Source organism: Garra rufa, chromosome 3, assembly GCF_049309525.1.
Source record: "Garra rufa chromosome 3, GarRuf1.0, whole genome shotgun sequence".
NCBI lineage: Eukaryota > Metazoa > Chordata > Actinopteri > Cypriniformes > Cyprinidae > Garra > Garra rufa.
Window position 1 is genome coordinate 34749451 of NC_133363.1, and position 27989 is coordinate 34777439.

Sequence of the window (27989 nt, forward strand, 5' to 3'; positions counted from 1 at the left end):
AGAAAAAAACAGAAGTGTGGGATGTAAACTAAGTTAAAACATAAGAAAAAGTTGATTTTTCTTATCAGAATTGTGAGAATAATTCCAAATTTATTCTTTTATTCCATTGCTTTTATAGACTGTCATTATCACTTTCTGTGAACACCGAATTGGTCTGTTGTATTGTGGAGTTAATTGAAGTTTTGTGTGTTTACTTTTACATTAACAGTTACAAGTTTGGAGTCAATACGACGTTTCTTAGTTTACCAAGACTGATGAAAGAACTGCATTTCTTTGAATCATTACAAAATGTCTTTTCTGTTGATCAATTCATGCATCCTTTAAAAAAACCTTTTGAACAGTTGCATATGTATACTAATGAAGGCCTCATTACCTGTGTATAGGTCCAGCACAAGTGGAGAATATCACTGTGCTGAATTCCAGTAACAATAGTTTGACCGTGGACTGGGCAGTCCCTCTTGGTCATGTGGACTCATATATGGTGAATGTATCTGGTGCCGAGCTGAACACACCCCTCACCTATACTGGCACCACCAACTCTTCAGTCATCAGTAACCTCACGGCAGGACGTGTTTACAACCTCACTGTGACCACCATCAGTGGAGTACTGAAGAACACCTCTAACATAGTGCTGGTTGCCACAAGTGAGTTAGAAAAGCTTCACATTCTCTCTATCTTGTCACTATAGCATCAACCACAACCTTAATCCATGTATTACATCTGCAGGACCATCATGTATTTGTGTGTGATATTTCCCTTTAGAGCCTAACCCGCCTGAAGCTGTCCGAGTGAGCGCTCAGACAGATGTATCTATTTCTCTGGCGTGGTCAAAGCCCTTATCAATGGATGGAGTCAACGTGTCCTATGAAGTGTTGTATAGATCTAACCATTCAGGGGTCAGCCTAAATTCAACTCAAATCAACTCTTTAAATGTGACGCTCATAAATTTATTACCCGGCAGTCAGTATGACATCTCTGTGGTCACTGTAGGAGTAAAAGATCTCAGGAGCTCAAATGTAAAGCTCACTGCATATACAGGTACTGTAAAGCACACAGCACAGCATGCATTTAACCTAAGCCTGTTGATAGTAACTGCAAATTATGTCATTTACAGTATATTTTTACATGTTTGTGTTTTCACAGTTCCTAATGCAGTTCAAAATCTGTCAGTTTCTGCTGTCAGCACCAGTTCAGTCAATCTGACCTGGCTGCCCCCTAATGGGATCTTAAGCCTATTCTCCTACAGTATCAACATCACTTCACCTGATCAGACTCTCAATACCACGTCCAGCAATTATCAGATTACTCAGTTGCAGCCTGGGACTCAGTATATTTGCAGCGTCAGAGCACTCATAATAGCTGCCAACATATTTGGACCCGCACAAATCATACAGTGTAATACAAGTGAGTGTAAATGCACTACACATCTCTTTCCAAACTTTAATTGTACTCAGGTACTCAGGAAATCAGGTTTTAAGGCATGTAATGTGATTTGATAATTTTGCATTGTTTTAATGTTGCAATGCTGCTTTTCCTTGGTATGCATTCAAGTGTTGTGTGTGTGTGTGTGTGTGTGTGTGTGTGTGTGTGTGTGTGTGTACCTGGTATTCATCACGTTGTGGGGACCAAATGTCCCCACAAGGATAGGAATACCAGTAGATTTTGACCTTGTGGGGACATTTCTCAGGTCCCCATGAGGAAACAGGCTTATAAATCATGCACAATGAGTTTTTTTGAGGAAGTAAAAGTGTGCACAATCTCCTGTGAGGGCTAGGTTTAGGTGTAGGGTAGGTGTAGGGCGATAGAAAGTACGGTTTGTACAGTATGAAAACCATTACGCCTATGGAATGTCCCCATAAAACATGTAAACCCAACGTGTGTGTGTGTGTGTGTGTGTGTGTGTGTGTGTGTGTGTGTGTGTGTGTGTGCACTACCAGTCAAAAGTTTTGGATTTTTAGATTTTTAATGTTTGTTTAAAGAAGTCTCTTCAGCTCACCAAGCATGCATTTATTTGATCCAAAATACAGGAAAACAGTAATATTGTGAACATTTTTTTTTACTATTTTAAATAACTGCTTTCTATTTAAATATAGTTTTAAATGTAATTTATTCCGGTGATCAAAGCTAAATTGTCAGCATCAATACTCCAGTCTTCAGTGTCATATGATCCTTTAGAAATCATTTTAATATTCTCATTCGTTTTAGCATTCTAATATGTTGATTTGCTGTTCAAGAAACATTTATTATCAATATTATATATTTTATATAAATATAAAATACATATTATTATTTTTATTATTTTATTTATTAATAAAATAATTATTATTTATATATTTTTTTTAATTTTTTTTAATTTTTTTAATTATAGAAATCAATACTTTTATTTATTTAACAAGGTTGCTTAAAATTGACCAAAAATGATGATAAAGAAATTTATAATGTTACAAAATTCTATTTCAGATAAATGCTGTTCTTCTGAACTTTCTATTCACCAAAGAAACCTGAAAAAAATTCTACTGGGCTGTTTTCAACAAAATAATAATAAATGTTTTTTGAGCAGCAAATTAGAATATTAGAATGAAAAATTCAGCTTTGAAATCATAGAAATAAATTACATTTTAATATATATTCAAATAGAAAACATTTCTTTTAAATAGTAAAAATATTTCAAAATTTCACTGTTTTTTTCTGTACTTTGGATCAAATAAATGCAGGCTTGGTGAGCAAAAGAGACTTAAAAAAAAAACATTTAAAATTTTACTGTTCAAAAACTTTTGACTGGTGGTATTACAGTATTACAGTTTTTTTTAATCTACATTTACTAGGTGATGTTGGAATATTTTTTGTGCATGCTTATCTTATTTTGAATATTTATCTCAACCATCTAAAGCTAACTTTCAGTTAATCATTAAAAACACAAAAAATGTATATACAGTGAAATCTAGTCTATAACATATCTCAGAAGGAATATCCATTATTTTATACCACATATAATGTTGAGATGCACAATTCACTTGATTTTAGATTTTGTTGTTTTGTATTGCATTTAGCAGTTTTAGACAAAATAGTATACAATTTTATCTGCCATGTATCGTCTTTTAGCCCAGAACATCACAATAATTACTGGCTTATCCATATCATCCACAATGTTAATATTAATATAATCTTTACCTAATAGACCTTTGTCAAGCAGCATATTTCATTTAAAAAAAAATTAAAACAAGGATATGTGTGCAATCGATTATACCCTTGTTTATCATGCCAGTTGACAAAACATCTTTAGTAGACAAAAACTTCCTAAAACAGTTTTGAAGGTTGTGAGTTGTGGAACTTACATGTGATCTAGAAACTTTATACAGTCTGCACCATTGTAAAGGCAGTAAGACTATCCGTCAAAGGCTTGTTTTCATTCACTTTAAATTCATTATGCCTTCTATTTTTTTTTAGGTTTTTAGTCTTTGCTTATTGTAATTCACACACATTAATACTTATGTGAGTGCAGAATATAATTGTGTGCATTCTCTTTCAGAGCCACTGCCAGTGAGTAATTTCACGGCATCTGCTGTTGGCACCACTGAAATGCGCCTTTCATGGTCTCGTCAGAGTGACTACAAATCTTCATATCTGTATAATGTGAGTGTAAATGGGGAAAAATGGATACAAAGTCATAGTGAGGCTGCAAATGTCACTGACCTGATCTCCGGGAACAATTACACCTTCACTGTGCAAACTGTAGCAAATGGCTTGAGCTCTGAATCTGTAGCCACGTCTGCATTTACAGGTATCACAAATCCCACATTACTCAGATACTTGTTCCTTTTATGCTGCATCCATTTAATGGCTTTGTATCAGAACTTTTTGTCTGTTTTGCTTAAAGTTTTGTTTGTTGGTCTGTGATGTTAAATAGTAATCCTCTTTTTCCTCCTCTATAATTTGATGTTATCAGGGCTTGGTAAGGCATCCATTATTTCTGCGGTTGGCACTACTCAGAGTATGACAGTGGAGTGGAGACCACCAGGTGGCATTGTGACTCTCTACAACGTCAAAATCCTGTTTAACGGAACTGTTTTGAAGATGGAAAACCGAACGAATGCGACAACCGTGGTGTTCTCAGACCTGCTACCTGGAACTCAATACAATGTCACTGTAACAAGTGTCAGTGGACCTGTGAATCAGGAAAGCGATAGTGTATCCAATGCCACTTGTAAGACCCCTCACACACCCCAATTCAAACATACACACTTGGAATTATTTATGTACAAGTATTACACACAAACAAAACACATTACGCAATGTTGTGTCACCATATACTGATTTGCATGCACTTTGAGTGTGGGAAAAGGAAGTAAGACATTTGCCTTCAGAAACAAAGGGCTGACTAATCTGTTCTAACCAGGCATGTTGCACTGAAAGTAGCACTTAAGTGTGTCTTTTTCAAGAAACTCAGTTCACTCCACTGTGCAGTTTTTATAAGTTGCATAAGTTTCCTAATGCGTTTGCGCAATATGTGTTATTAATGGTTGTTACCTGAATGATCCACAGCTGTGTTTTTTTGTTTAGTGATAGTTGTTAATGAGTCCCTTGTTTGTCCTGAACAGTTAAATAGCCTGCTGTTCTTCAGAAAAATCCTTCAGGTCCCACAAATTCTTTGGTTTTTCAGTATTTGAACCCTTTTCAACAATGACTGTATGATTTTGAGACCCATTTTTTCACACTCAGGAGGGACTCATTATGCAGCTATTACAGAAGGAAACACAATGCATTAAAACTTTTTGAATTTGAAGATAAGTGTAAATTTTTCTTTTTGTTTTCTGGGAAACTTCTGGGTAGCTTCTGAAGGATAGTACTAAATGGAAAAAATATAAATATTGATAATAAGGCGAAATAAGAAAAATGTTCCGTTCCAAAGTTTACACCCCTTATGCATTGTTTTTCCTTCTGGAGCATCAGTGAGCATTTGAACCTTTTGTAATAGTTGCGTATGAGTCCCTTAGTGTGAAAAAAGATGGATCTCAAAATAATACATTCATTGTTGGAAAGGGTTCAAATACTCAAAACTGCAGAAAAATTTGAATTTGTGGGACTTTAAGGATTTTTCTTAAGAACAGTGGGCAGTTTAACTGTTCAAGACAAACAAGAGACTCATGAACAACTATCACTAAACAAAAAAACAGCTGTGAATCATTCAGGTAACAACACAGTATTAAGAATCAAGTATATGTAACTAAGTTTTTATGTGAAATGTCTTATTCAGGTCAGTACAAAATAAAACATAACATGCATTTTGTATGATCCCTCTTATTTTGGTAAAACAATGAACATTTTGCAGATTATGCAAGGTGTACGTAAACTTTTGACTTCAACTGTATGTGAGAATGTCACATGATGGCCTGTAGGTGGTGCTCTATGCCTGTGTGTGTGTATCACAGCTGGGATTTATGTTTTTATCATTCCAGTTCCTACTCCTCCTGGCGAGTTTGTGACAGTGCGAAGCACAAGCTCACTGAACATCAGCTGGGGTCGACCACTCAACATGAGCTCAGTATCACACTACTTCCAGTTGTCGTACAGCAAAAGCTCACTGAACTGCAGCCAAAACCAAAGCTCTCTGATGGGACTCAGTGCAGGTGTCCAGTACAACATCACTGTGAGGACTGTAGGTGCAATGGGATATTTCAGCTCTCCTCAGTATCTCACTGCATATACAAGTAAGCAATGCACATTTGTAATTTTTTTTTTCCACATGGCTTGCTATAGACAGGTCATTTGATTGACATATATTGTTTTTTGTTACTGAATTTTAAATCAATGGTTATTTGAAAGAAAATGCTAGTTTACTCAAAAATGTTGACATTTTTGTTAACTCGCCTGTCGTTCAAAATCCATAAGATCTTTGTTCATTTTCAGAACTCAAATAAAGTTATATTTAATATTCTCTCATTACTTTGTTTTAACTTTGTGTTATGCTTGCCTTACGCATTAAAAAACCAGTGAGATTTTATTTACCAAATTTGATGCACTCTGTATATGTGTGTTGATCAATGTTTATATGCGAATAAAAGCCTAAATGGAATCTGTTAAAGTGCTGATGTCTTTTCAGAAGGCTTGGATTAAACTGCTCGATTCACATGCATTACTTTTGTGATGCTTTTATGATCTTTTCTTAGCGTGAAAATTTTGAATGCAATGGATGGATAAAAAATACAGTTTATGAGAATATCTTCATTTGAGTTCCAAAGAAGAATAAAAGTCTTACGGGTTTAGAACAACTTGAGGGTGAATAAATGATGACAGAAGTTAGATTTTTGGGTGAACTATCCCTTTAAGAAACTTGTATGTATGGTGCTGTATGTCCCATTTTTGAACAGAACATTGCTGATGTGTATGTGTTATTTTGTAAATGATTTTCAGATCCTACTGCCGTAACTAATGTGAGAGTTGATGAATACAACGAGACCAGTATAACTCTGAGCTGGCAGCAGAATGATGTTCAGCAATTAGGTTACTCTTATCTACTCACCTTCATACACCCTAATGGCACAGCTGACCAGAAGACTGTGAGTAATACCAGAGCACAGCTACTGTCACTGCGGTCGGCCACTCAATACAATGTCAGCATTATCACACAGACAGCTGGCGGCACCCAGTCTGATCGCCAGTTTATAACCGCCTGCAGTAGTAAGTAACCACACTGCATATGACAACACAGTACCTAATACATATTTGCTACATATATTGTGCTATCACATCTGCTCTACGGTCACTTGTATGTTTGTGTTCCAGAGCCGTTTCCGGTTTCCTTTGTAAAATATGAGGTTCTGAATGTTTCTGCTGTAAAGCTGAACTGGTCCCGTCCTCAGGAGTACCACAGTGGCTTTTCCTACCAAGTATTAGTGTCCAACTGCACAATAAACAGTACGAACTTGACGACTTCTTCTGAAAACATCACAGTGCCAAGCTTGGAGCCTGGCACCCTGTGTCAGTTCAGTGTATATAGTTTGGCCTGCAGCATTCTGGGAGAACCAGTGAACATCTCTGTCTTCACAAGTAAGTACTTCCACACATACTTACATCAGGGTCAGAAAGGAACAAGGGCTTGTGGCAAAAATGCCACCAAAATGAACAAAATTGTCCATAAATTTAAGACAAACAGGCAAAAAAATGCACCTGCACAATTAATGTATTACGGCTGTTGCAACTAAAATGAAATGTGAACATAAATAGAAGTGTCAATTCATGGAATTACATTTAGATTCACTAACACTGCATCAGTTTGCTTTTGCATACTGTGTTTTGTGCAGCCTCAAGCCTTATAACCAATCAAATGCATTTTTGTTGAACTTAGGAATGCATTGGCCAATCAGAGGCACTTAGATTAGTCAGTGCTGAAAACACCGGAGCTGTTGTTGATTAAAAGATTAATTTCTTAGCATTAGTCATTAGAATGGGAGTTTTTTCATAACTTGTGCTAGACTAAACTAACGTCATGGACCGACATGTTTGTCTATGAAGCTAGATTGTGACGTGCCCAAAACTAAACAAAAACGTTTATATATTGTTTTCTATATCGATGTTAATAATCATCATTACAATTTATAGAGGAATAATCTACAATAATGTCAAAATATTGCAGCCCTATGAGCGCTTTTCATGTATAATTTAAATACAATTTTAAACAATCTATTGTTATTGACAACAGTTCAAATATAAGAGAAAATTTAAGTATTTGGCATTAAAGACAGCATATGTTTTTTATAATAATAAGATGATTATAAAAATTGCCTTCACAAATGTGAAAAATCCCCCTGGAAACAATTCCAATGGGCAAATAATGCCCCTTTAATGGAAAAGTTTATTTCTGACCCTGACTCACATACTCATCATTGACTTGTTTATATATTGTTTGTCCTGTTGTTGTCCTTTATATAAATTTTGTGCCAGGACTTTTGAGAGAAACATAATGTCATTCTCACATGTCAGGGCTGAATGACAATAAAAGGGAACTTGAAATTAAACATACTTCAGCAAGGAAACGCAAACACGAATCCTCTAATTACTGCTCTTGAAAGGCTATTTTACTTACTTTCTTTCTTTCTTTCTCTCTCTCATTTTTTTTTCTCAAAAGAGCCCTCTACGGTGATTCCCAGACTAGATAATCAAGGCTCTAATGACTCACTCTTGGTGACATGGGAACATCCTGTTGGTGGGCTGGACATGTACATTCTGAACATCAGCAGTGAAGGAAGCCCTGAAGTTCTCAACAGCTCTAAACATAATCACACCTTCAGTCAACTAAAAGCAGCAACTGTCTATATAGTCACACTCACAACTGTCAAAGCAGCCTTCCGGGAAACATCTGATCCAGTAAAAATGGCAACTTGTGAGTATTCAACTCCAAACCATAGTTAGACAATCATGCGACAGATTTAGTGGACCATAGTGCTTATAGATTCGAATTGTGTTGCAGATCCAAACAGACCGGGAGAGATTAAGATTCTGTCAAAGAGCACTCAATCAGTGTGGCTTCAGTGGGATGAAGCTGAGGGCATGAAAGCTGGCAGCTTCAACTATAACCTGACCTACTGGCCCAGCTATAACACCGGTCTAAATCTCACTCTTAATAACACTTACCTTTTGGACGGCTTGCGATCTGGAACGTCCTATAATGTTTCTGTGGCTACTGTAGGCCCGATGGGTTTCCAGAGTGAATCTGTTGGAGTTCATGTAACCACCAGTAAGTTCAGCACTTTGTGTTATGGAAAATTATAAAACTAATCAGTTACATTGAAATAATATTCCAAGATTATAATTAGAGTTAATAAGATTTTCTTTTTATACAAATGAATTCAACAATATTAAGCAAGGACACATTAAAATGATCGAAAGTGAGATTAAAGACATTTATTTTTCAAAATTCTTTGATGTAAAGAAATGTCACAGTTTCCACAAAAATATTAAGCAGCACAGCAACTGTTTTCAACAGAATGATTTCTCATGGATAATGTGACACTGAAGATGAGTAAGGGCTGCTGAAATTTGCCATCAAAGGAATAAACTGTTTTTTTTTCTGTTTTTACTGTATTTTTGATCAAATAAATGCAGTTTTGCTGATCATAAGAGATTTTTCAAAAACAGTAAATCTAACCAACCCCAAACTTCTCTACAGTGGTGTATGTAATATTTAATTTACATACTGAATTGGCTTTGAATGCATTTTTCAAGTACACTGATCCTCAAAGGGCAAATAAAATAGAATAGTTCATTCACAGATTCAAAACTAAAAGTTATAATTTAATTTATCACACAGTTTCATTTCTTCAGTGGAACACAAAAATGAATTAAAAAATGGTAATCTTTTCTTCTGTATAAATCAATGAGTGAATGAGGACTAGAACTGTCGCTCCAAAACATGTTCAAAAAGTAGTTCATCCATATCACTTGCATGTCAGTGAATGTGTCACGTTGAACGAGGGAGGAGGTCTGGGTCCAAATGCAGGTAAGAGTTTAATGAAAATAATAACAAAATAAACAAACAAAAAGGCCAACACGGCAACACTAAACATAAACTGAAACACAAACTGAACAAAACAGGGAACACGGTCTAAGGCCAGGAATCAGGAACACAAATCATACATACAGAACAAAAGACAATGCAGCCATGAAACAGGAGTGAAAAGTGAAAGTTCTTATAGTCCAGATGATTGTGAACAGATGTGAGTGTAATCAGTGCTAATGACAAGACAGATGTGAACGATCAGGGGAGTGCAGTGCAAAGGGAACAGCGACCTCAGGTGGCTGAGGGAACACAGTCCAGAGTCATGACAGAATGATGACTTCAAATTCCATTTGTTCCATTATCACATTTAGGATGTTTTTTTTTCTTTTTCTTTTTTTTGTGCTGTTTTGCTGTTTTTTCCCTCTCCTTTAAAGTTCTCATCCTTCTCTCCCCAAATCTGTTTTCAGAGCCTGATCCTGTCCAAAACCTACAACTTGCATTTACAGCAACAAATAGCATCTCTGTACATTGGACAGAAGTGGAAGGGGTTCCAAAATATGTAGTAAGAGTGTACAGTGAGAGTGTAGAGGAGAAAACAACCAGCAATGACAGCATGTTTGTAGACAAACTGATCCCTTCAACGTCCTATAAAATCAGTGTGCAAAGCAGCACTTCTGACAATACAGAAGGAGAACCTGTGTGGCTGCAAGCATGCACAGGTTAGTACAAACACTAAAACAGAGCTGTAGGAAAAAAGCAATGTTCAGCATTTAGTGCTCAGTTGTTATTTCTTGTGCTATATGTATAGTTTTCCAGCTTGTGCAGTCTTGTCCACTTTACAAATGCTGATACAATAATCAAGAAACTCTTTAGTCTGGTGAACTTCATTAGACATTGTTTTAAATGTCAAAAAAAAAAAGATTGATTAATATTGTTTTTACTATGTGCAGATGCAGCTCCAGTGGAGAATGTTTCTTGTACAGGTCCTGATTTAACCTTTCCAATGCTTACCCTCTCATGGAGCCCTCCCCCTGGTAACACCCAGGGCTTTAAAGTTAAGCTGAACTCCTCCAACTCAGAAGAGACCCTCATTCTAACCCACAACTTCACTGAACTCAAATACAGCACTCTGTACAAAGTCACGCTCTGGACGATTGGTTGTGGGAAGAATAGCACTGAGAAATCGATCACCTGTATGACTGGAATCACAAGTAAGGAGAGTTAGTTCTGTTTTGTATTTTGTGTTTATATGTGGGAGCAAATCACATATTTCTTGATTTTGTGTGTGTTTGTAGCTCCTGTTGTACCTAAAATAGAAGCAGTGAGTGTATCTGAGCTACAATACAACAAGTTTACTTTGCTTATTCAGTCGGACATGTTTAATGACTCAAACGGTCCTGTGCTCTATTATGGTGTGCTTGTCTACTCCGACACGATTGGTATGTCAAATATTTTTTTCCTTGTTGCTTTTTGCTTGTCTATATATTTATTTACTTATGCAATGGATTGTAACAATTTTGGTTTTGCCTCCTGCAGATTGCTTTGACGAGAGTCAAAAGTTTGATAAATGCCTGTTAAACACCTACGAAGACTGGAAAGCAAAGAAGTGCAGTACATTCCTGGCTGTTGTCAAGAAACAGGATCAAACAGAGTCTAGAAGTGTCCAGACACAAACAATCATCATTGGAGATGAAACTGTATGGAAGGGTTACAAAAATGGAGAACTAAATGCCAAAGGCATTTATTAGTAAGTCAATATACTTCCCATGTTTTAAACTGAGCTTCAGCGCTGCATACATTAAAGCCCATTATAACAATGTAATAGTTATTTCCATCACTAAACTAAACTGATCTACTGCTATTTGTTCCTAATGCTGCCTTGCACAGCTCCATCGTCCGCACTACTGTGTTGGTTGTTGTCTTCTGCATTATGCTGTTATGTGTTTTGGCTTTCTTGCAGTTTTGCTGTCATTGCTTTCACTCGTCTGGAGATAAAGGATGATTTAGTGGACGTTTCTCATTCATACTACTCCGTATCTGAGTTTTACCAAAGTCAAATCACACTGCCAGAGAACCCAGGTAAAGACTGGGACACTTTCTCTTAATATTTAAAGCACTTAATTGCACCAGCATTCTCAAAGTAACATGTCACACGAAATTTATTCACATCCATAAAACTTTACATCAAATGTAAAGCTAGCTTTTTTTGGTCTTCTGCCTATTTTTAGCTTTTAAAAAAATCTGTTATTAAATTCAAGTTTTTATTGACTTTTGTAACAACAATTCAAATCATTTGGATACCCTTACTTACCCTAGACTCACTTCTAATGAGTGGACCTGACTAAGCACCAGCAGTTTTAGAGCATAAAGTGATATTTTTGATTAGCCATACAGATCTTTCCAGTGTATACATAAATTATATAAATACATTCTGAGTTAACTTTATTTTGTCTCCATCTCTCAGTGGTAATTGTAGGAGCAGCTGCAGGAGCTGGTTTTGCTTTTCTTCTTGTTGTAATCCTCATCGGAGTTGTGGTTTGTAGACGGTGAGACATTTTATACATTTCATACATGATTCTTGATGTTTGGAGTGTTTTAATTGTTTGATTTAGAGGTAGTGATAGAGTTGTAAGATTTAAGATTACCATTCCATGTATTTCCCCCCAGATTTACTAATCTGGATAAATATTGTTGTGTAAAGATACAATGGTGGCCAAAATTATTAGAACGCTAGTATTTGGACTAAATCCAGAAGAACTGTGGCAACGTCTCCAAGATGCTTCAAGAGACCTACTTGCAAAGCTATCTATAAAACTATGCACAAGGGCACCTAGGGCAAAAGCTGCTTTAAATGCAAATGTGAATGATTTAATTTAGATAATAGAAGTTAAAGGTTGTATCAGCGATTTCAAGCCTGAAACATAAAGTGTCAAATTCAGCTGACCTTTCTTCACGATCTGCTCGCTGCCTGCCCCATAAATCGACTGTAAAAAAAAACGCGTCTCTCTGGTCAGCCTAGGGTCCGAGATATGCCAAAAAAACAATCGGCACTACCAACCTTTCCACAGAAAAACAAACAGTGTTCCAACCAATCAGCGTCAGGGGTTTGGTGTTGTGGACTTTCCTACCGGTGCAGGGATGTGAGGGAGGCGGAGCGAAAGTCCACAACACCAAACCCCTGACGGTGATTGGTTGGAACACTATTTGTTTTTCTGTGGAATAGTTGATAGCACCGATTGTTTTTTTGGCATATCTCGGACCCTAGGCTGACCAGAGAGACGCGGGTTTTTTTTTTTACAGTCGATTTATGGGGCAGGCAGCGAGCGGATCGTGAAGAAAGGTCAGCTGAATTTGACACTATGTTTCAGGCTTGAAATCGCTGATACAACCTTTAATTGATAAGCTTTAGCTTTGCAGGTAGGTTTATTGAAGCATCTTAAAAATGTTGCCACAGTTCTTCTGGATTTAGTCTGTTTCAGTTTGTTCTGTTTCGTCATGTCATTCCAGACAGACTTGATGATGATGAGATTAGATCTGTGTGTGGAGCACAGACTCCTTGTGCAAACAAAAATCTCAGTGGATTATTACAATTAATGGCAAAATGAACTTTGGAATTGTAAACGGATATTTTCTACTGACACAATACAGCAAAAGATAGAAATAACTGACTTTTTTAGCTGGTGAAAATACCAGTGTTCTAATATTTTTGGCCAGCACTGTATGTATTGCTAGATTACAGATGTTCTCAGTTTTGTCTTAAAGCATTAATAGACAGTGGCAACTAGATCATTACATTTATGCTTTCAATATCATAGGAAGCAAAGAAAAGATGATTCTACTAGTGTTCCAATCCACTCTATACGGTAAGTACACTGGTCTCCTCAAAACAGCATAATACACATTGAAAACAAACAATAGAAAAAAAGAAATACTGAGCCACAAAAAAGTAACCTTTAATATTTCTCTTTTGTTTTCTTACAGAAACAAAGTGTAAGTAATCATACATGTTTGTCCATACCAATTTTGTGTGTATATTACGACTACATAACCTCAATAAATAGCAATAATGATTTCTAGACTAAGCCACAATAAAGTTTATTTTTTTTTTAACATTAGTTAATGGATTAACTGACATGAACTAACAATGAACAATATATTTTTGCAGCATTTTTAACTTTTTCATTTTTATGCTAGTCTGCAGTGCATGAAAAATATGTTATACAACTTTTGATTAGTAAATGCTGTAGAAGTATTGTTCATTGTTGGTACAGGTTAACTAATGTAGTTAACATTAACAAACAAAACCTTTTTGCAAAGTGTTACACTTTTTCTGTAAAGTATATGTTTAAATATTATTTGCATTATGCTAAATATCTGTCAAATACAATGATCTGTGGTGTTTTGTATAGTTTAAATGGTAAAACTTTACAATAAGGTTCCATTAGTTACTTAATAAAAATATAGTCATTTATTATTAGTTCATGTTAATTAGCAGTGTATTAACTAATGTTAACAAGCACAACTTTTGATTTTAATAATGCGTTAGTAAATGTTGGAATGAATATTATGTACAATTAATAAATGCTATAGAAGCATTGTTCATTCGTAATTTGTGTTAACTAATGTTGACTAATAAACCTTATTGTAAAGTCTTAACCTTTCAAATACATTTTTATTGTATGTTATTGTTGCTATCATAGGAGTGACCCAATAAAGGTGGAGGATTATGAGGCTTACTATAGGAGGCAAAGAGCTGATTCCTTCTGTGGATTTGCTGAAGAATTTGAGGTGATTATATCTTTGGCTTCTCGGTATATTTACAACTGATCAACTCTAAATAATCATTGGTATTGCAAGTATTGAAACTAGATTCCATACCACCAATATGTCACCATTGGTTTTGATCCAAAAACTGTTGTAGCAGTGTTTGATTAGTTTGCTTTGACCATGTTGTGCTCCTTGTCATTCATAAAAATATGACATACACCTTTGTCTGTTCTTGAATTGTTTACACAAAACAAATGCAATATTTAAATGTTATAGAATTAATAGAAACAAAAGAGAGACTGTTTACATAAATAAATGTATGTATGTGTGTTTGTAGGATCTAAGGCCAGTTGGAATAAACCAGCCGAAGACTGTTGCTCTGGCCCCTGAAAACAAAACCAAGAATCGTTATAACAATGTGCTGCCATGTAAGAGCCACAGGACTCACGAGTGTTTTTCTTTTTGAAGTTACACAACAGTGAGTTTCCTCTGTTCTGTTTTAGACACATAGCCCATATTCATAATGGTTCTTGTGTTCTCGACAGATGATTCATCTCGTGTCAAGCTCTCTGTGCTCAGCAGCCCATTTGATGACTACATCAATGCGAGCTACATGCCGGTAGGAAGGGGAAAAATACAAAAAAAAAAACAAATCTGACATTTAGCTCACAATTGTCACACTATCTGAATGATGTTTCCAGGGATACTCTTCAAAGAAGGAGTTTATCGCAGCCCAAGGGCCACTGCCCTGCACTGTCAATGACTTCTGGAGACTGATCTGGGAGAAAAACATACACACTATTGTCATGCTCACCAAATGCAATGAGCAAGGACGGGTACAGTATATATTCATTCTTCACTTTATCTGTTAGAGCCTTCATTCCTCATGTCAGATCATACTACATTTCAGCATCAGGCTTTCAAAGTCTAAATCACTTGACCACTACATATCAGTGTTGTTTTTGACAACCATCTTAGATTTAGTCTTAGTCTTTTGGACTAAAATGCTTCTTAGTTTTAGTCAAATTTTAGTCACTTCTATATGTGATAGTTTTAGTCCAATTTTAGTCGACGAAAAGTCAAAAAGGTTTTAGCCTAGTTTTAGTCGACGAAAAGTCAAAAAGGTTTTAGTCTAGTTTTAGTCAAAAAAAGGGGAAAAAGTAGTCTTTTAACAAATTAATGTAGGTCAGTAAGTATTTTGCTGCTGGGGAGTGTCACTTATAAGTTCTGAAAATAGCAGATCTATAGTTCAACACAATGTGAGCTTCCGGATCGACTATTTTCACCAATAATTACAATAATGAAGGAATGTTTTAGAACATAAAAGACAAACAAGGATGGAATGCTCAAACGGCTTGCCATACTAGTATAGCAAAGAGTATTTAATGCTAAAACGGCTTGCCATAGCGTCAGATACTTTTTAAGTTTTAATTGGCATGCACAATAAGCGGAAATGTCATGCATTTTAAATGTCTGACGGACCACCCACTAACATTTTCGTCTATTCTCGTCTCGTCAACGAAAACTCACACACGTCTCGTCATGTTTTAGTCATCAACGAGCCATTTTTATCTCGTCATCGTCTCGTTATCGTCATGAAAAAAAGTGGCGTCAACGAAATGATTTCGTCATCGTCATCGTTGACGAAAACAACACTGCTACATATTCAGTGTTTATATCCTCATTCAGCATTTTGCAATCATTTGTAATTCCTCAGCTCAGGTATTGAACGAATAATGAGCTTATATGAATGCCGACACAATGTTTTTTCCCTCAGGTAAAATGTGAAGAATACTGGCCAGCAGACACAAAACATTTTAACAATCTGATAGTGGCGAATATTTCCGAGATCCCATTGGAAGACTGGACTTTACGTGACTTTGAAGTGAAAAATGTAAGTCTATATTAGTAACACAGATAGACCCAGGTGCTATTTGAACTAACACTAAATAACCCATATATTACACACATTTTTTGCTACACATTTTTGTCAGTGTTTTATTTATAGAAATTATAAAATTTTTTAGAAAGTCAAAATCAAATGATTCCTGTCATAACAGGTGAAAACAGCAGAGTCTCGATCAGTTCGTCACTTCCATTTCACTGCGTGGCCAGACCATGGAGTTCCGGAGACCACAGAGCTTCTCATCAACTTCAGACACCTGGTCCGTGAACACATGGACCAGTACTCAAGACATTCACCTACACTTGTGCACTGCAGGTACCTCAATAGTTCTGGAACTCTTGAATATACAAACTGGTCTACTCAACATTGTTTTATTATTATACTCCCACAAAAAAATGTCATTCTCTTCATATTTTTTTGTTTTCATAATACAGTGCTGGTGTGGGCCGGACGGGAACCTTCATTGCCATTGATCGGTTAATCTTTCAGATTGAGCGGGATGGTGTAGTGGATGTATATGGGATCATCCACGATTTACGCATGCACAGACCACTCATGGTTCAAACAGAGGTATATTCATTATTCTCTGTACTGTTTTTATCATGTTTTAGTATATTTTATACACTACCAGTCAAAGGTTTTTAAACAGTAAGATTTTTAATGTTTTCTTAAAGAAGTATCTTTTGCTCACCAATCCTGCATTTATTTGATCCAAAGTACAACAAAAACAGTAAAATTCTGACATATTTTTACATAAAGGTTTTTTATTTGAATATATTTTAAAATGTATTTTTTTCCTCTGATCAAAGCTAAATTTTCAGTATCATTACTTCAGTCTTTAGTGTCACATGATCCTTTAGAAATCATTCTAACATGCTGATTTGCTGTTTGAGAAAGATTGTTTTATTAATTAATTAATTATTATCAATATTTAAAACAGGTGAGTGCATTTTTTAGGATTCTTTGATGAATAGAAAGATCCAAAAGATTTATCTGAAATAAAAAGCTTTTGTAACACTATAGCATTCAAACGAATAGAAGTAATAATTTAGTTTAGCAGGGATGTTTTCAATTGATCAAAAGTTATGATAAAGACATTTATGTTACAAAAGATTTCTATTTCAGATAAATGCTGTTCTTCTGAACTTTTATTCATCAAAGAAAGCTGAAAAAATTCTACTCAGCTGTTTTCAACATAATAATAATAATAGATTTTTTGAGCTGCATATCAAAATATCAGAATGGTTTCTGAAGGATCATGTGACTGGTGTAATGATGCAAAAAAAAAATTAGCTTTGAAATCACAAGAATAAATTACATTTTATAATATATTCAAATAGAAAACAATTATTTTAATTTCAGAATTGTACTGTTTTTGCTGTACTTTGGATTTAACAAATGCAGGCTTAGTGAACAAAAGAGACTTTTTAAAAAACTTTTAAAATCTTACACTGGTAGTGTACATTTTTAAATATATAATGTGTGTGTACAGTATATATATATATATATATATATTATACACAACAAATCTTTTTTCAGTGTTATAATTTTAAAACTATGTTTTGTAATCCATAATGGGAATTCTTTAACCGTGCATTCCTTCTCTACTTTTGCAGGATCAGTATGTGTTTCTTAACCAGTGCGCCATGGACATCATCAAGTCTCGGACTGGCAACAATGTAGATTTGATTTACCAGAACACCGCTGCACTCTCTATTTATGAAAACTTTGAACCCTTAAAAAAAGCCAAGAATGGCTACCATAAGGCCTGACCGTCTACCTTGAATAATTCACTGCACTGCTGTAAAAGAAAATTTCTTCTTTTGTTTATTTTTTTTTAAATTGAGTTTTATTTAAACAGAAAAAAACAAAAAAATATATATATTTATTAAGAAGTTTGTTTATAAAGGTATAAAATATTTTACAATTTTGTTAATGAAGTTTTTATCAAATACAGAAATGTAGCTGCAGGGAAGTTTATAATGTTTCAGAGATATAATATGACATTATAAAAATGGCATTTCCTCAGACATAGACTACAGGTGAAATAAAGATGGAAATATAGACATGTGAACACATCACATGGGACTTCATCATTAGACAGTAGTGCTTTGCTATATCATTGCAGCATTATCAAAGACAAGATGGGTATTCAAAGCACCTCTTCTGTGATTTAACATAGTGAATAATTGGTATGAGCCAGTAGGCTGGTGAATTGTTGACAATGACCTTATCCATTAAGGAATATGCTGTAGGTTGCGTCTGAGCTCTTGTGGCAGGTTGCTGTTCTCAGGTCTGTGGCTTTAATATATCTATTATTTCTGGATGTCACGGGCCAAAGGGCAACCTTAAATGCACCATAAGGACAATAAGTTAGCACTGAATCGTAGCAATGTCTTTGGTTTTCTCGGGAATTGTTTCTTTTCAGTAAAGATACGTGCTGACATGTCTGTTCTTGGATTGTAAATGTTTTGTTTTCCTTTTAGAATAAGATCAGTTAATGTTTATGTCTACTGATAACTTATTACAAAAAGATTTTAACAGAGTGTGACTCTGTGCCATGTTTGTGCACTTAAACTGTTATATTTGTACATAATATATTTTGTTCAGACTGAACTTTCAAACTATTTTTTCACAAAGTGTTGTTCCAGGGAATTTTTGCTTGTGTGGTTTTAATATTCTGCACTTTTCTGCACAGATTTTTACAATTGTTTATTGATACTCTGCTGGTCATGATAAAGAACCATACAGATGAACTCTGTATTATATTGAGATTAAAAATTGCTGCACTTTATTTTACACTACTGTGGTGATTTTTGTGTGTGGAGCAGGCGGGGACTAAATGTAATGATAAGATAAGATAAGACCAAATAAAATAAGAAATCGTAAGAAAAGAAAAAGGGTTAGGTAAGTATAAAAACAAGTCAATTGAAGGTCCCATCCTAACAGAAAAATGAACATTTGTCAGTGATGGGATAATTTATGAAGCGATAACTGGTGGAAAGCTGGTTATTGTATACCGAGTACAACACGTTCTGTCTTGGTCAGTCTCTCGTGTCAGCTCATCTTAATTTTTCCCCCGTTTCGAAGTAGGTTTGTCGACGGCTAACCTAGTCACGCCTCCAGTGGTCACGACACAGAAAGGAGGAGGAATTTCCTTGATGTTATCCGCAACAAAATGGCGAGGACTGTATTAAAGCGTTTATTCTAGCACTTTTGACACCTTTACGCACACGTTTACGCTTTACACTTTTATTTTTTATAATCCAGTCCGGTAACGAGTAGTCGGACGGTTTAGTGGCTCTTGGGCGGACATGAAACGACTGCAGATGTTTATATCTTTATATAAATTATTACTTCTAACCTTATATAAATAATAATAGCTTTTTTATATTATACATTCAAACCCGAATAAACCCATTCGTTCCAACAGCAGTGAGCAGAGTTTCGGCGAAAATGAAAAGGCTCAAAGTCCTTTAACCTGTTGATAGTTTGAGTGGTTGAAGTTCAGCTCTAGTCTGCGTTTAACCTTTTCCTCACATTAAAATATGCTTTGTCATCGCTACTACAGCGGGATAAAGCCATAAAGCGTTATTCGTCACAGTTTCAGATACGTTAAAGCAGATGCTTTTAATTTACCCGTTTAAGGAGAAGATCGTGCGGAAGGAGAACTATAGGGGGATTAAAACCTAAAGTTGAGCTCTGAGATAACGTTAGCGATTGGAACCATGGAACCAGCAGCAAAGCAGAAAGTGATTTACATCACCTACCTCATCGTAGCTCTGGACATCACCTGGCTCTTCCTCCAGTTCTCCATAACACCGGTTCGTCTTTCTTTTCGACTTATAAATAAATAAATAAATAAATGCCACTTTTGAATCGAATTAGCTGACGTATTATCTGCAGGGGTTTTGGCTGTGTTCTCACATACATCAATTTCTATGATAACATTTATAATATATACATTACCAGACAAAGGTTTTTGAACAGTAAGATTTTTAATGTTTTAAAGAAGTCTCTTCTGCTCACCGAGCCTGCATTTATTTGATCCAAAGTACAGGAAACAGTAAAATTCTGAAATATTTTTACTCTTTAAAATAACTGTTTTCTATTTGAATACATTTAAAAATGTAATTTATTCCTGTGATCAAAGCTAAATTTTCAGCATCATTACTCCAGTCACATGATCCTTCAGAAATCATAATACGCTGATTTGCTGTTCAAAAAACTAGAGTTGGGGTACTCGGACTTGTACTCGGACTCGAGTCCGGTCTCGAGTACAATTTTTAGCGGACTCGGACTTGTCACGGACTCGGATGCATTTTGACTCGGACTTGACTCGGACTCGAGCTTTTCGGACTCGGGAATTATTGCCGAGTCCAGCCGAGTCCAGGGACAGTTGATGGAAATTTTACTGACTCGATGCATTATTACGAAAGTGACATTCAGTATTATTGGCATGTGTTTTAAAGTCTTGCCGGTACTTGAAAGCCTGCCTCTCAGTCAGCGCACAATGCTGAATTAAACTCTTTCTCTATTGCTACACACTTACACGAAAGGTAATGTCAAAATGCATCGTCTTGGAGAGCATTCATGTAAATGCTATCGGTTTTGTGTTGAGTTAGAAATACAGATGTGTCAAAATATATGATCTGTGCGTCCGGTCTTAAAGCGACAGCAGTGTAAACCTGCCACAGACTGCGTCATAATCAAACAACAAAATAAAAAGAGAAAATCACTCACTGCTCTTGATTGAAGCAGTTTAGCAATTTTAATAAGAATCATCTATATTTATTATATACGGTGAAGATTGTAGATAGTTTTATTTTTACATTTATTACTTCATTAAATGTTTGTAGTACACAATTTCTGTGGTATACTTTACTATATAGATCAATCTGAAAAACGTATAAAACTATTTCATTTGTATTTTGATTATTATATTTATTTATGCTTTTGCTTGTAATTAATTATTAGACTGTTTATTTTCCTTCAGTAAGCTTGAGAATGTTTTACTTACTTACTTGGGTGTGCATTATTTTCTAATAATTCAATGGCCCGTTGTCAATAGACCAATTTGGAGTAGACGTTACAGTTATGTCAGTAAAAAAATACTATTTAAACCTATAACATTTTACATTTACCTATTTTATCTCAGAATTCAGAATTTTTTTATGTCGTTTATATGTTGTATTTAAGACTTTAGAACTCAATTTAACGCAGCAATAGCAAGTTTGTCAGTTCTGAGGGAAAAAATAAACTCATGACTTTAGCTGAGAGGAAAAGGGAGAATGTATTTTCTTATCAGAATTGTGAGATATAATCTCGAAATTGAGAAAATAAAGTCAGAATTTTATTCTTTTATTCCATGACTTCCATGTCATTAACCCTCACAGCCTCATTTTCATCTAAGAAAAATATGTCACTAGCTGTCCATCTCTTCACCTACCCCTCCCTTTATCACAGATTCATTCTTTTACTCGTAGGTACAGTCCTGTCCTTCCCTTATAATTCCCACATTGTCCTTCCCACATTCTAAAAGCTGTTTCACTCTGAAATATGTCATAATATCAAGTCAGTCATAACTTCTGTTACATGACTTTAAGTTTGCTGAGCAGGACACTAATGAGATGGTGTGAAATAAAAAAATCAAAATGGCAATATGCAACAGAGGTTTCCTTTTGTTACATTTAAATTGTCATTGCCTTATTGTAGTTGTACAAATTAAAACAAGGTTAAGATACTGACAAACAGTAGTTTTTAGTTGGACTCGGTCGGACTCGACTCGGACTCGACCCATTTGGACTCGGACTTGAGTCCGACTCGCCCCATTTTGGACTCGGACTTGACTCGGACTCGACTGGTTAAAGACTCGGACTCGACTCGGACTCGACTTACGTGGACTCGACCCAACACTACAAAAAACATTTATTATTATTATTATTATCAATATTTAAAACAGTATTTTTTTTCATGATTCTTTGATGAATAGAAAAATACGAAGGTCAGCATTTATCTAAAATAAAGTTTTTGTAACATTGTACACTAACCATTCAGTTGGTATGTATGTATGTGTGTGTGTGTGTGTGTGTGTGTGTGTGTGTGTGTGTGTATATATATATATATATATATATATATATATATATATCGTTTTTTTGGGGGTGGGGATGATTGAAATTAATACTTTTATTTATCAAGGATGCTTTACATTGATATTTATAATGTAACAAAAGATTTTTCATTCAGATAAATGCTGTTCTTCTGAACGTTCTCAAAATTCTACTTACCTGTTTTCAACATAATAATAAATGTTTGTTTTTGTTTTGTTTTTTAGCAGCAAATCAGAATATTAGAATGATTTCTGAAGGAAGGATCATGTGACACTGAAGAGTAATGATGCTAAAAATTCAGCTTTGAAATCACAGGAATAAATAACATTTTAAATTCACATTAAAAAAGTTTTTTAAATCGTAAAATATTTCAATATTTTTGCCATACTTTGGATCAAATAAACAGGTTTTGTGAGCAAAAGAGACTTCTTTAAAAAACATTAAAAATCTTACTGTTCAAAAAAAGGCAGTTACAACAGATGGGTTGCATTGCTTGTTCAGTTTTGTCTTCTGTGGAACAGTATTTGGCGAGGAGGCTCGGGTTCGATACTATTTGGTTCGGGTATCTGCAGACCACAGTTGGAGTGATTCAGCTTCTTGGAGGCCCTATTTATGGAAGGTAAGCAGTCACGACTTATCTGTGTGTGGTATTGTAAATAGAAATAATCAATTATGTGTGTCTAATAAGAATATCTAATTTATTTAATGTCTTATTTCAGTTATGTAATTAAAATATAGTTACCATATGATGTTGATTTCTTTTATTCACATACTCAGCTTTGATGTGTGTTTTGTGCCTGTTTTTTAGGTTTGCAGATATATTCGGAGCACGTGCAGCTCTCTCTGTGTCTTGCTTGGCGTCAGTGGTTTATTTCCTACTTTTGACAGTTGCAGACAACACTTTTATGCTTTTCGTGCACAAACTACCAGCTATTTTCATGCACGCACTGCCAGGTAACACATTGCTCATACACTCTTACATAAATGTAACTGAGACACACTGTATACATTTGTGAATACATTTGTATCTGTGTAGGAGCTCAAATGGTGGTAGCAGATCTGTCAGAGAATGAGAAGCGAGCGGATGCTCTTGGGAAACTCGGCCTCTGCTTTGGCATTGGCATGATCGCAGGATCATCACTGGGTGGGACCCTCAGCACACGCTTTGGGTAGGACACACTACTCCAGTCTTCAGTCTCACATGATCATTTGATGCTCAAGAAACATTAATATTTTACTAGAAACAGTGACACGGTTTTTTGTTCAGGATTATTTGATAAATACGAAGTTCAAAAGCAACTCTGAATGCTTTTGTCCACTAGTACAAAACCAATTCTACTCTGGAAATCCTGGAATTTTCTAACAAAACTTAATCATGTTGTTAATCACATGAAAATAAAATGAAAACAGCACTGATTCAGTTAAACAGAATTAAATGCCAATGTTATGTGTTTTTGTGTGTTTTGAAGGGAAAAGTTTGCAGCATCTTTTGCGGCTGTCGGGAGTTTGGTTTCTTTGCTGTTGGTGTTGAAATTTATCCCTAAACAGACCAAAATACAAACCGTGCCGGAGAGTAACAGTATGGTTATCTGATTATCATATATTATTAAAATGGAGTTTGTATATTTATATATTCTTCCAGCACTATTAAATGTGGTTATTACCATTTTATTGTTGTTTAGAGAAGGGATCATCAAATTCTGTGTTTAATCTGGGGGAGATCACAAGACTGATGAAGTTTCCAGGTGTTGCAAAGACTTTTACAGTGAAGATTATTTCTGGATTACCAACAGGTGAACCTACAATTTAACTATTGCTGTTTGTGACTTTAAATGCATTGAAAAAACCCTCAAAATGTTTTGTATCCTCATCAAGGGTGTATTAATTTGATCAAACATACAGAAAAAACTGTAATATACTGAAATATCGTTTTTGAATGTTTCCTATATGAATTTATTTTAAAATGTAATTTACTCCTGTCATGCAAATCTGAATTTCTAGCATCAATACTCTGGTATTTAGTGTCACATAGAGTCAGAAATCATTCTAATATGCTAATTTAGTATCAATGTTGGAAACAGTTATGCTGCTTAAAGGATTAGTTCACTTTCATAACAACAATGCACAGATAATGTACTCACCCCCTTGTCATCCAAGATGTTTCCGTCTTTCTTTCCTCAGTTGTAAAGAAATTATGTTTTTTTGAGGAAAACATTTCAGGGTTTCTCTCTTTATCATGGATATGGATGGCACCCCGAAGTTTGAACTTCCGGAATGCACTTTAAATGCAGCTTCAAAAGGCTCTAAACGATCCCAGTCGAGGAGGAAGGGTCTTATCTAGCGAAACGATCGGTTATTTTCGAAACAAATTGACAATTTATATACTTTTTAACCTCAAATGCTCGTCTTGTCTCATCTCTGTGCAGCACATGCGAAGTCTGTGTGATTCAGATAAATACAGTTAGGGTATGTCTAAAAACTCCCATTTCGTTTTCTTCCCTAACTTCAAAATCACCTTAAATCGCTGCAAAAGTACCGACATAGTGTTTACAAAGTGAACATACAAAGAAACTCAAACTCCCCTTACAAAAAAAAAAAAGGTAAAAACAGCATTATAGGACGATTTTGACATTGAAGACATAAACGAGATGGGAGTTTTTAGACGTACCCTAACTGTATTTACCTCAATCACACTGAGTTTGCATGTGCTGCGGAGAGATGAGACAAGACGAGCATTTGAGGTTAAAAAGTATATAAATTGTCAATTTGTTTCGAAAATAACCGATCGTTTTGCTAGATAAGACCCTTCCTCTTCGGCTGGGATCGTTTAGAGCATTTTGAAGCTGCATTTAAAGTGCATTTAAACTGCATTTCGGAAGTTCAAACTTCGGGGCGCCATCCATATCCATGATAAAGAGAGAAATCCTGAAATGTTTTCCTAAAAAAAAAAAAAAAACTTCTTCACGACTGAGGAAAGAAAGACATGAACATCTTGGATGACAAGGGGGTGAGTAAATTATCTGTACATTGTTGTTATGAAAGTGACCTAATCCTTTAATATTTTGTTGGAACCTGTGATAGTTTTTTCAGGATTCTTTAATAAATAAAAAGTTAAAAAAGAACAGTATTTATTTAAAATAGAAACCTTTTGTAACAATATAAACTTCCATTTGTAAGTTTGTGGTCAGTACATTTTTATTCTTTCTTTTCTGAAAGAAATTAATACTTTTATTCACCAAGGATGTGTTAAATTGATAAAAAGTAATAGCAAACACTTATATTGTTATAAAAGATTTCTATTTTGAATAAAGGCTGTTCTTTTTAACTTTTTATTCATCAAAGAATTGAAAAAGGATCACATGTTCCAAAAAAAAAAAAAAAAGCAGCACAACTGTTTTCAACATTAATAATAAAAGTAATAAATCAGCATATTAGAATAATTTCTGAAGAATCGTGTAACACTGAAGACTGGAATAATGGCTAATGAAAATTCAGCTTGCATCACAGGAATAAATTATAAAAAAAATTTAAATAGAAAATTGTTATTTTAAAGTGTAATAATATTTCACAATATTCCTGTAAATGCAACCTTGATGAGCAGAAGAAAATTCTTTAAAAACAAAAAAATCTTTTGAACTGCAGTGTACTTAAAGTCAACATAAAAATGAAAATTCAACATCTATTTTCTAAATGTAAGTTATTGATCTTATTGTGAAAGATTAATTAATGCATACAGTATGTTTTTAAAAATGACCTTTTACCAGTTAAATTACATTTTAAATTAAAACGTCAAAACTGTCAAATCTTTCAGTGAAACGACAGACTTCTCTCTGGTGATGCATGCTAGACTTCTCTAATCATTTAAGCAAGCTTATATTCATATATGCCTTCATCCAGAGTCAAAATAGAGCCCCAACGTTTGATCATCTGTTTTGTCAATGTACCTAACAATACAGAAGAAAAACATTTGATCATGGAGCAATGTTGTATTGTGTTTTGTTTTACATATTTTTATATATCGGTTTTATTGTATATAGGTATATTTCAAGTTATGTTCTCCATCATTGCCATGAACTTCTTCCAACTGAAGGCAGAGCAGAATGGCTATCTGATGGCTTACTTTGGCATAGTACAAATGGTACAAACGCATGTAAAATTCTTATAAATCACATGCCATATAAATGGTTTTGGATTGAATCACTGCTCTGCTGAGGCAACAAGTGACACTGTTATCTTGCTGTTCAAGGTAATCCAAGGTGCTGTAATTGGGCGTCTTACCTCTAGATTTTCAGAGAATTCTTTACTGCTGGTGTCTGTTGGGATATCCAGTGTAGTGGGCCTTGCACAGGTAAACTGATATTACAAACTTTTTTTTTTTTTTTCTGGTCTCACAGTGTATATGTTGTATATAAATCTATGTGTATTTTGTGTATTTCAGGCTTTGATGACCAACGTGTTTCATTTTTGTTTAATCGTGATACCGATGATGTTTTCTCTAAGTGTCTTCAATGTCATCACAGATAGCATGTTGACCAAGAGTGTGTCTCCAGCTGACACAGGTAATCCACAAACACACATCCTAGACTGAATAAGATTAGTTTATCCCTTACATGTTTATATTAACAACAATATATTTTTTAATAAAACAGGCTTTCACTGTTGCACAGGCTTTCACATCAGGGTTGTAGGCTTATATAAAACACTTGGAAAGAAACAAAAAACAATATGTGCCTTGTTTGTGTGGTGTGTCCAGGAACCATGCTGGGTCTGTGTGCGTCGGTGCAGTCTCTTTTACGAACTGTGGGCCCAACCATTGGAGGATTCCTCTATGAGACATACGGTGTGCCATCCTTCGGATACATCCAGTGTGTCATCAACGCTGCTGTCTTTAGCTTTCTGCTAGCCACAGGAGGGCGCTCACATCCACACAGACCCTAAAAGTTGTGAAATAGGTTGTTTATGGCTGTTTTGTTCATGGCCACATTGTGTGAGAGAGGGCAGTTTACAACAGATCATGGACATTAAACTTACCTCCTCACACACTGGGGAAGGACTGATCTCAGTTTTGTTAATACCACAGACATTCAAAATATCTTATGTTACTGTGAAATTACTATTTATATCACAAGTTAGCTCAGGATTTTATATGAAGTTTCATATCTTAAAAAGGAGCTGGCATGTAAATGTCTACTGTAGGTCAGTACAAAAAAAAGCATAGCATGCTTTTATCTGTATGGCATTAGTCTTGTTTAAACAATCCCATATTATACAGCAATTATTCGTTGTTATTATTATGTTGCAGTTATGAGAAAAAGACATTTAGAATAATTTAGCATCTGAAAATTCATAAGTCATAAGGGTCAATTATTTGAAATTGAGATATCTTAGCAATGCATATTACTAATCAAAAATGAAGTTTTGATATATTTACCATAGTAAATTTTCAAAATATCCTTATGGAACATGATCTTTACATTATATCCTAATGATTTTTGGCATAAAAGAAAAATCGATAATTTTGACTCGTACAATGTATTGTTGGCTATTGCTACAAATATACCTGTGCTACTTAAGACGGCTTTTGTGGTTCATACTTACAAATGAATATAAAGTAATCTGTTTTTGTTATGTTTTGTCTCTCCATATTTATCTTGTTCTTCTGCACTGCAACTCCTGACAAATTCTTTAAAATCCGTCAAACTGTGAAATG

At 35.0% G+C, this 27989-nt stretch overlaps 2 protein-coding genes across 2 annotated transcripts in view; both read left to right on the forward strand.

Annotated features, from left to right (window-relative positions):
* ptprja (protein tyrosine phosphatase receptor type Ja) overlaps positions 1–18948 on the forward strand; it is a 34894-nt gene extending 15946 nt beyond the window's left edge. Inside the window, exons 4-29 of the mRNA XM_073837004.1 lie at positions 384–644; positions 763–1038; positions 1144–1404; positions 3530–3781; positions 3947–4204; positions 5457–5708; positions 6412–6678; positions 6784–7047; positions 8126–8380; positions 8468–8734; positions 9964–10215; positions 10447–10707; positions 10792–10935; positions 11033–11243; positions 11457–11575; positions 11961–12042; positions 13312–13359; positions 13478–13486; positions 14197–14284; positions 14601–14691; positions 14809–14882; positions 14965–15099; positions 16041–16157; positions 16324–16484; positions 16604–16739; positions 17786–18948. Coding sequence (XP_073693105.1) covers positions 384–644; positions 763–1038; positions 1144–1404; positions 3530–3781; positions 3947–4204; positions 5457–5708; positions 6412–6678; positions 6784–7047; positions 8126–8380; positions 8468–8734; positions 9964–10215; positions 10447–10707; positions 10792–10935; positions 11033–11243; positions 11457–11575; positions 11961–12042; positions 13312–13359; positions 13478–13486; positions 14197–14284; positions 14601–14691; positions 14809–14882; positions 14965–15099; positions 16041–16157; positions 16324–16484; positions 16604–16739; positions 17786–17941 — 4697 coding nt within the window. The 3' untranslated portion in view covers positions 17942–18948. The remainder of the gene's footprint in view (positions 1–383; positions 645–762; positions 1039–1143; positions 1405–3529; positions 3782–3946; positions 4205–5456; positions 5709–6411; positions 6679–6783; positions 7048–8125; positions 8381–8467; positions 8735–9963; positions 10216–10446; positions 10708–10791; positions 10936–11032; positions 11244–11456; positions 11576–11960; positions 12043–13311; positions 13360–13477; positions 13487–14196; positions 14285–14600; positions 14692–14808; positions 14883–14964; positions 15100–16040; positions 16158–16323; positions 16485–16603; positions 16740–17785) is intronic.
* Positions 18949–19350: 402 nt separating this feature from the next.
* slc67a1 (solute carrier family 67 member 1) lies at positions 19351–27907 on the forward strand. The gene is made up of 10 exons (XM_073835996.1): positions 19351–19993; positions 22801–22898; positions 23088–23233; positions 23316–23448; positions 23749–23858; positions 23962–24072; positions 26317–26417; positions 26526–26627; positions 26718–26838; positions 27033–27907. The coding sequence occupies exons 1-10, from the start codon at positions 19898–19900 to the stop codon at positions 27215–27217; spliced, it is 1203 nt and encodes a 400-aa protein (XP_073692097.1). The 5' UTR covers positions 19351–19897; the 3' UTR covers positions 27218–27907.
* Positions 27908–27989: the final 82 nt, after the last annotated feature.

Excerpts from the sequence above, each read along its gene's own strand:
- slc67a1 (XM_073835996.1), top strand. The coding sequence starts at position 19,898 with ATGGAACCAGCAGCAAAGCAGAAAGTGATTTACATCACCTACCTCATC. Across the intron at positions 19,994-22,800 it reads TCCAGTTCTCCATAACACCG|TATTTGGCGAGGAGGCTCGG; the intron begins GTTCGTCTTTCT and ends TCTGTGGAACAG. Across the intron at positions 24,073-26,316 it reads TATTTCTGGATTACCAACAG|GTATATTTCAAGTTATGTTC; the intron begins GTGAACCTACAA and ends TATTGTATATAG.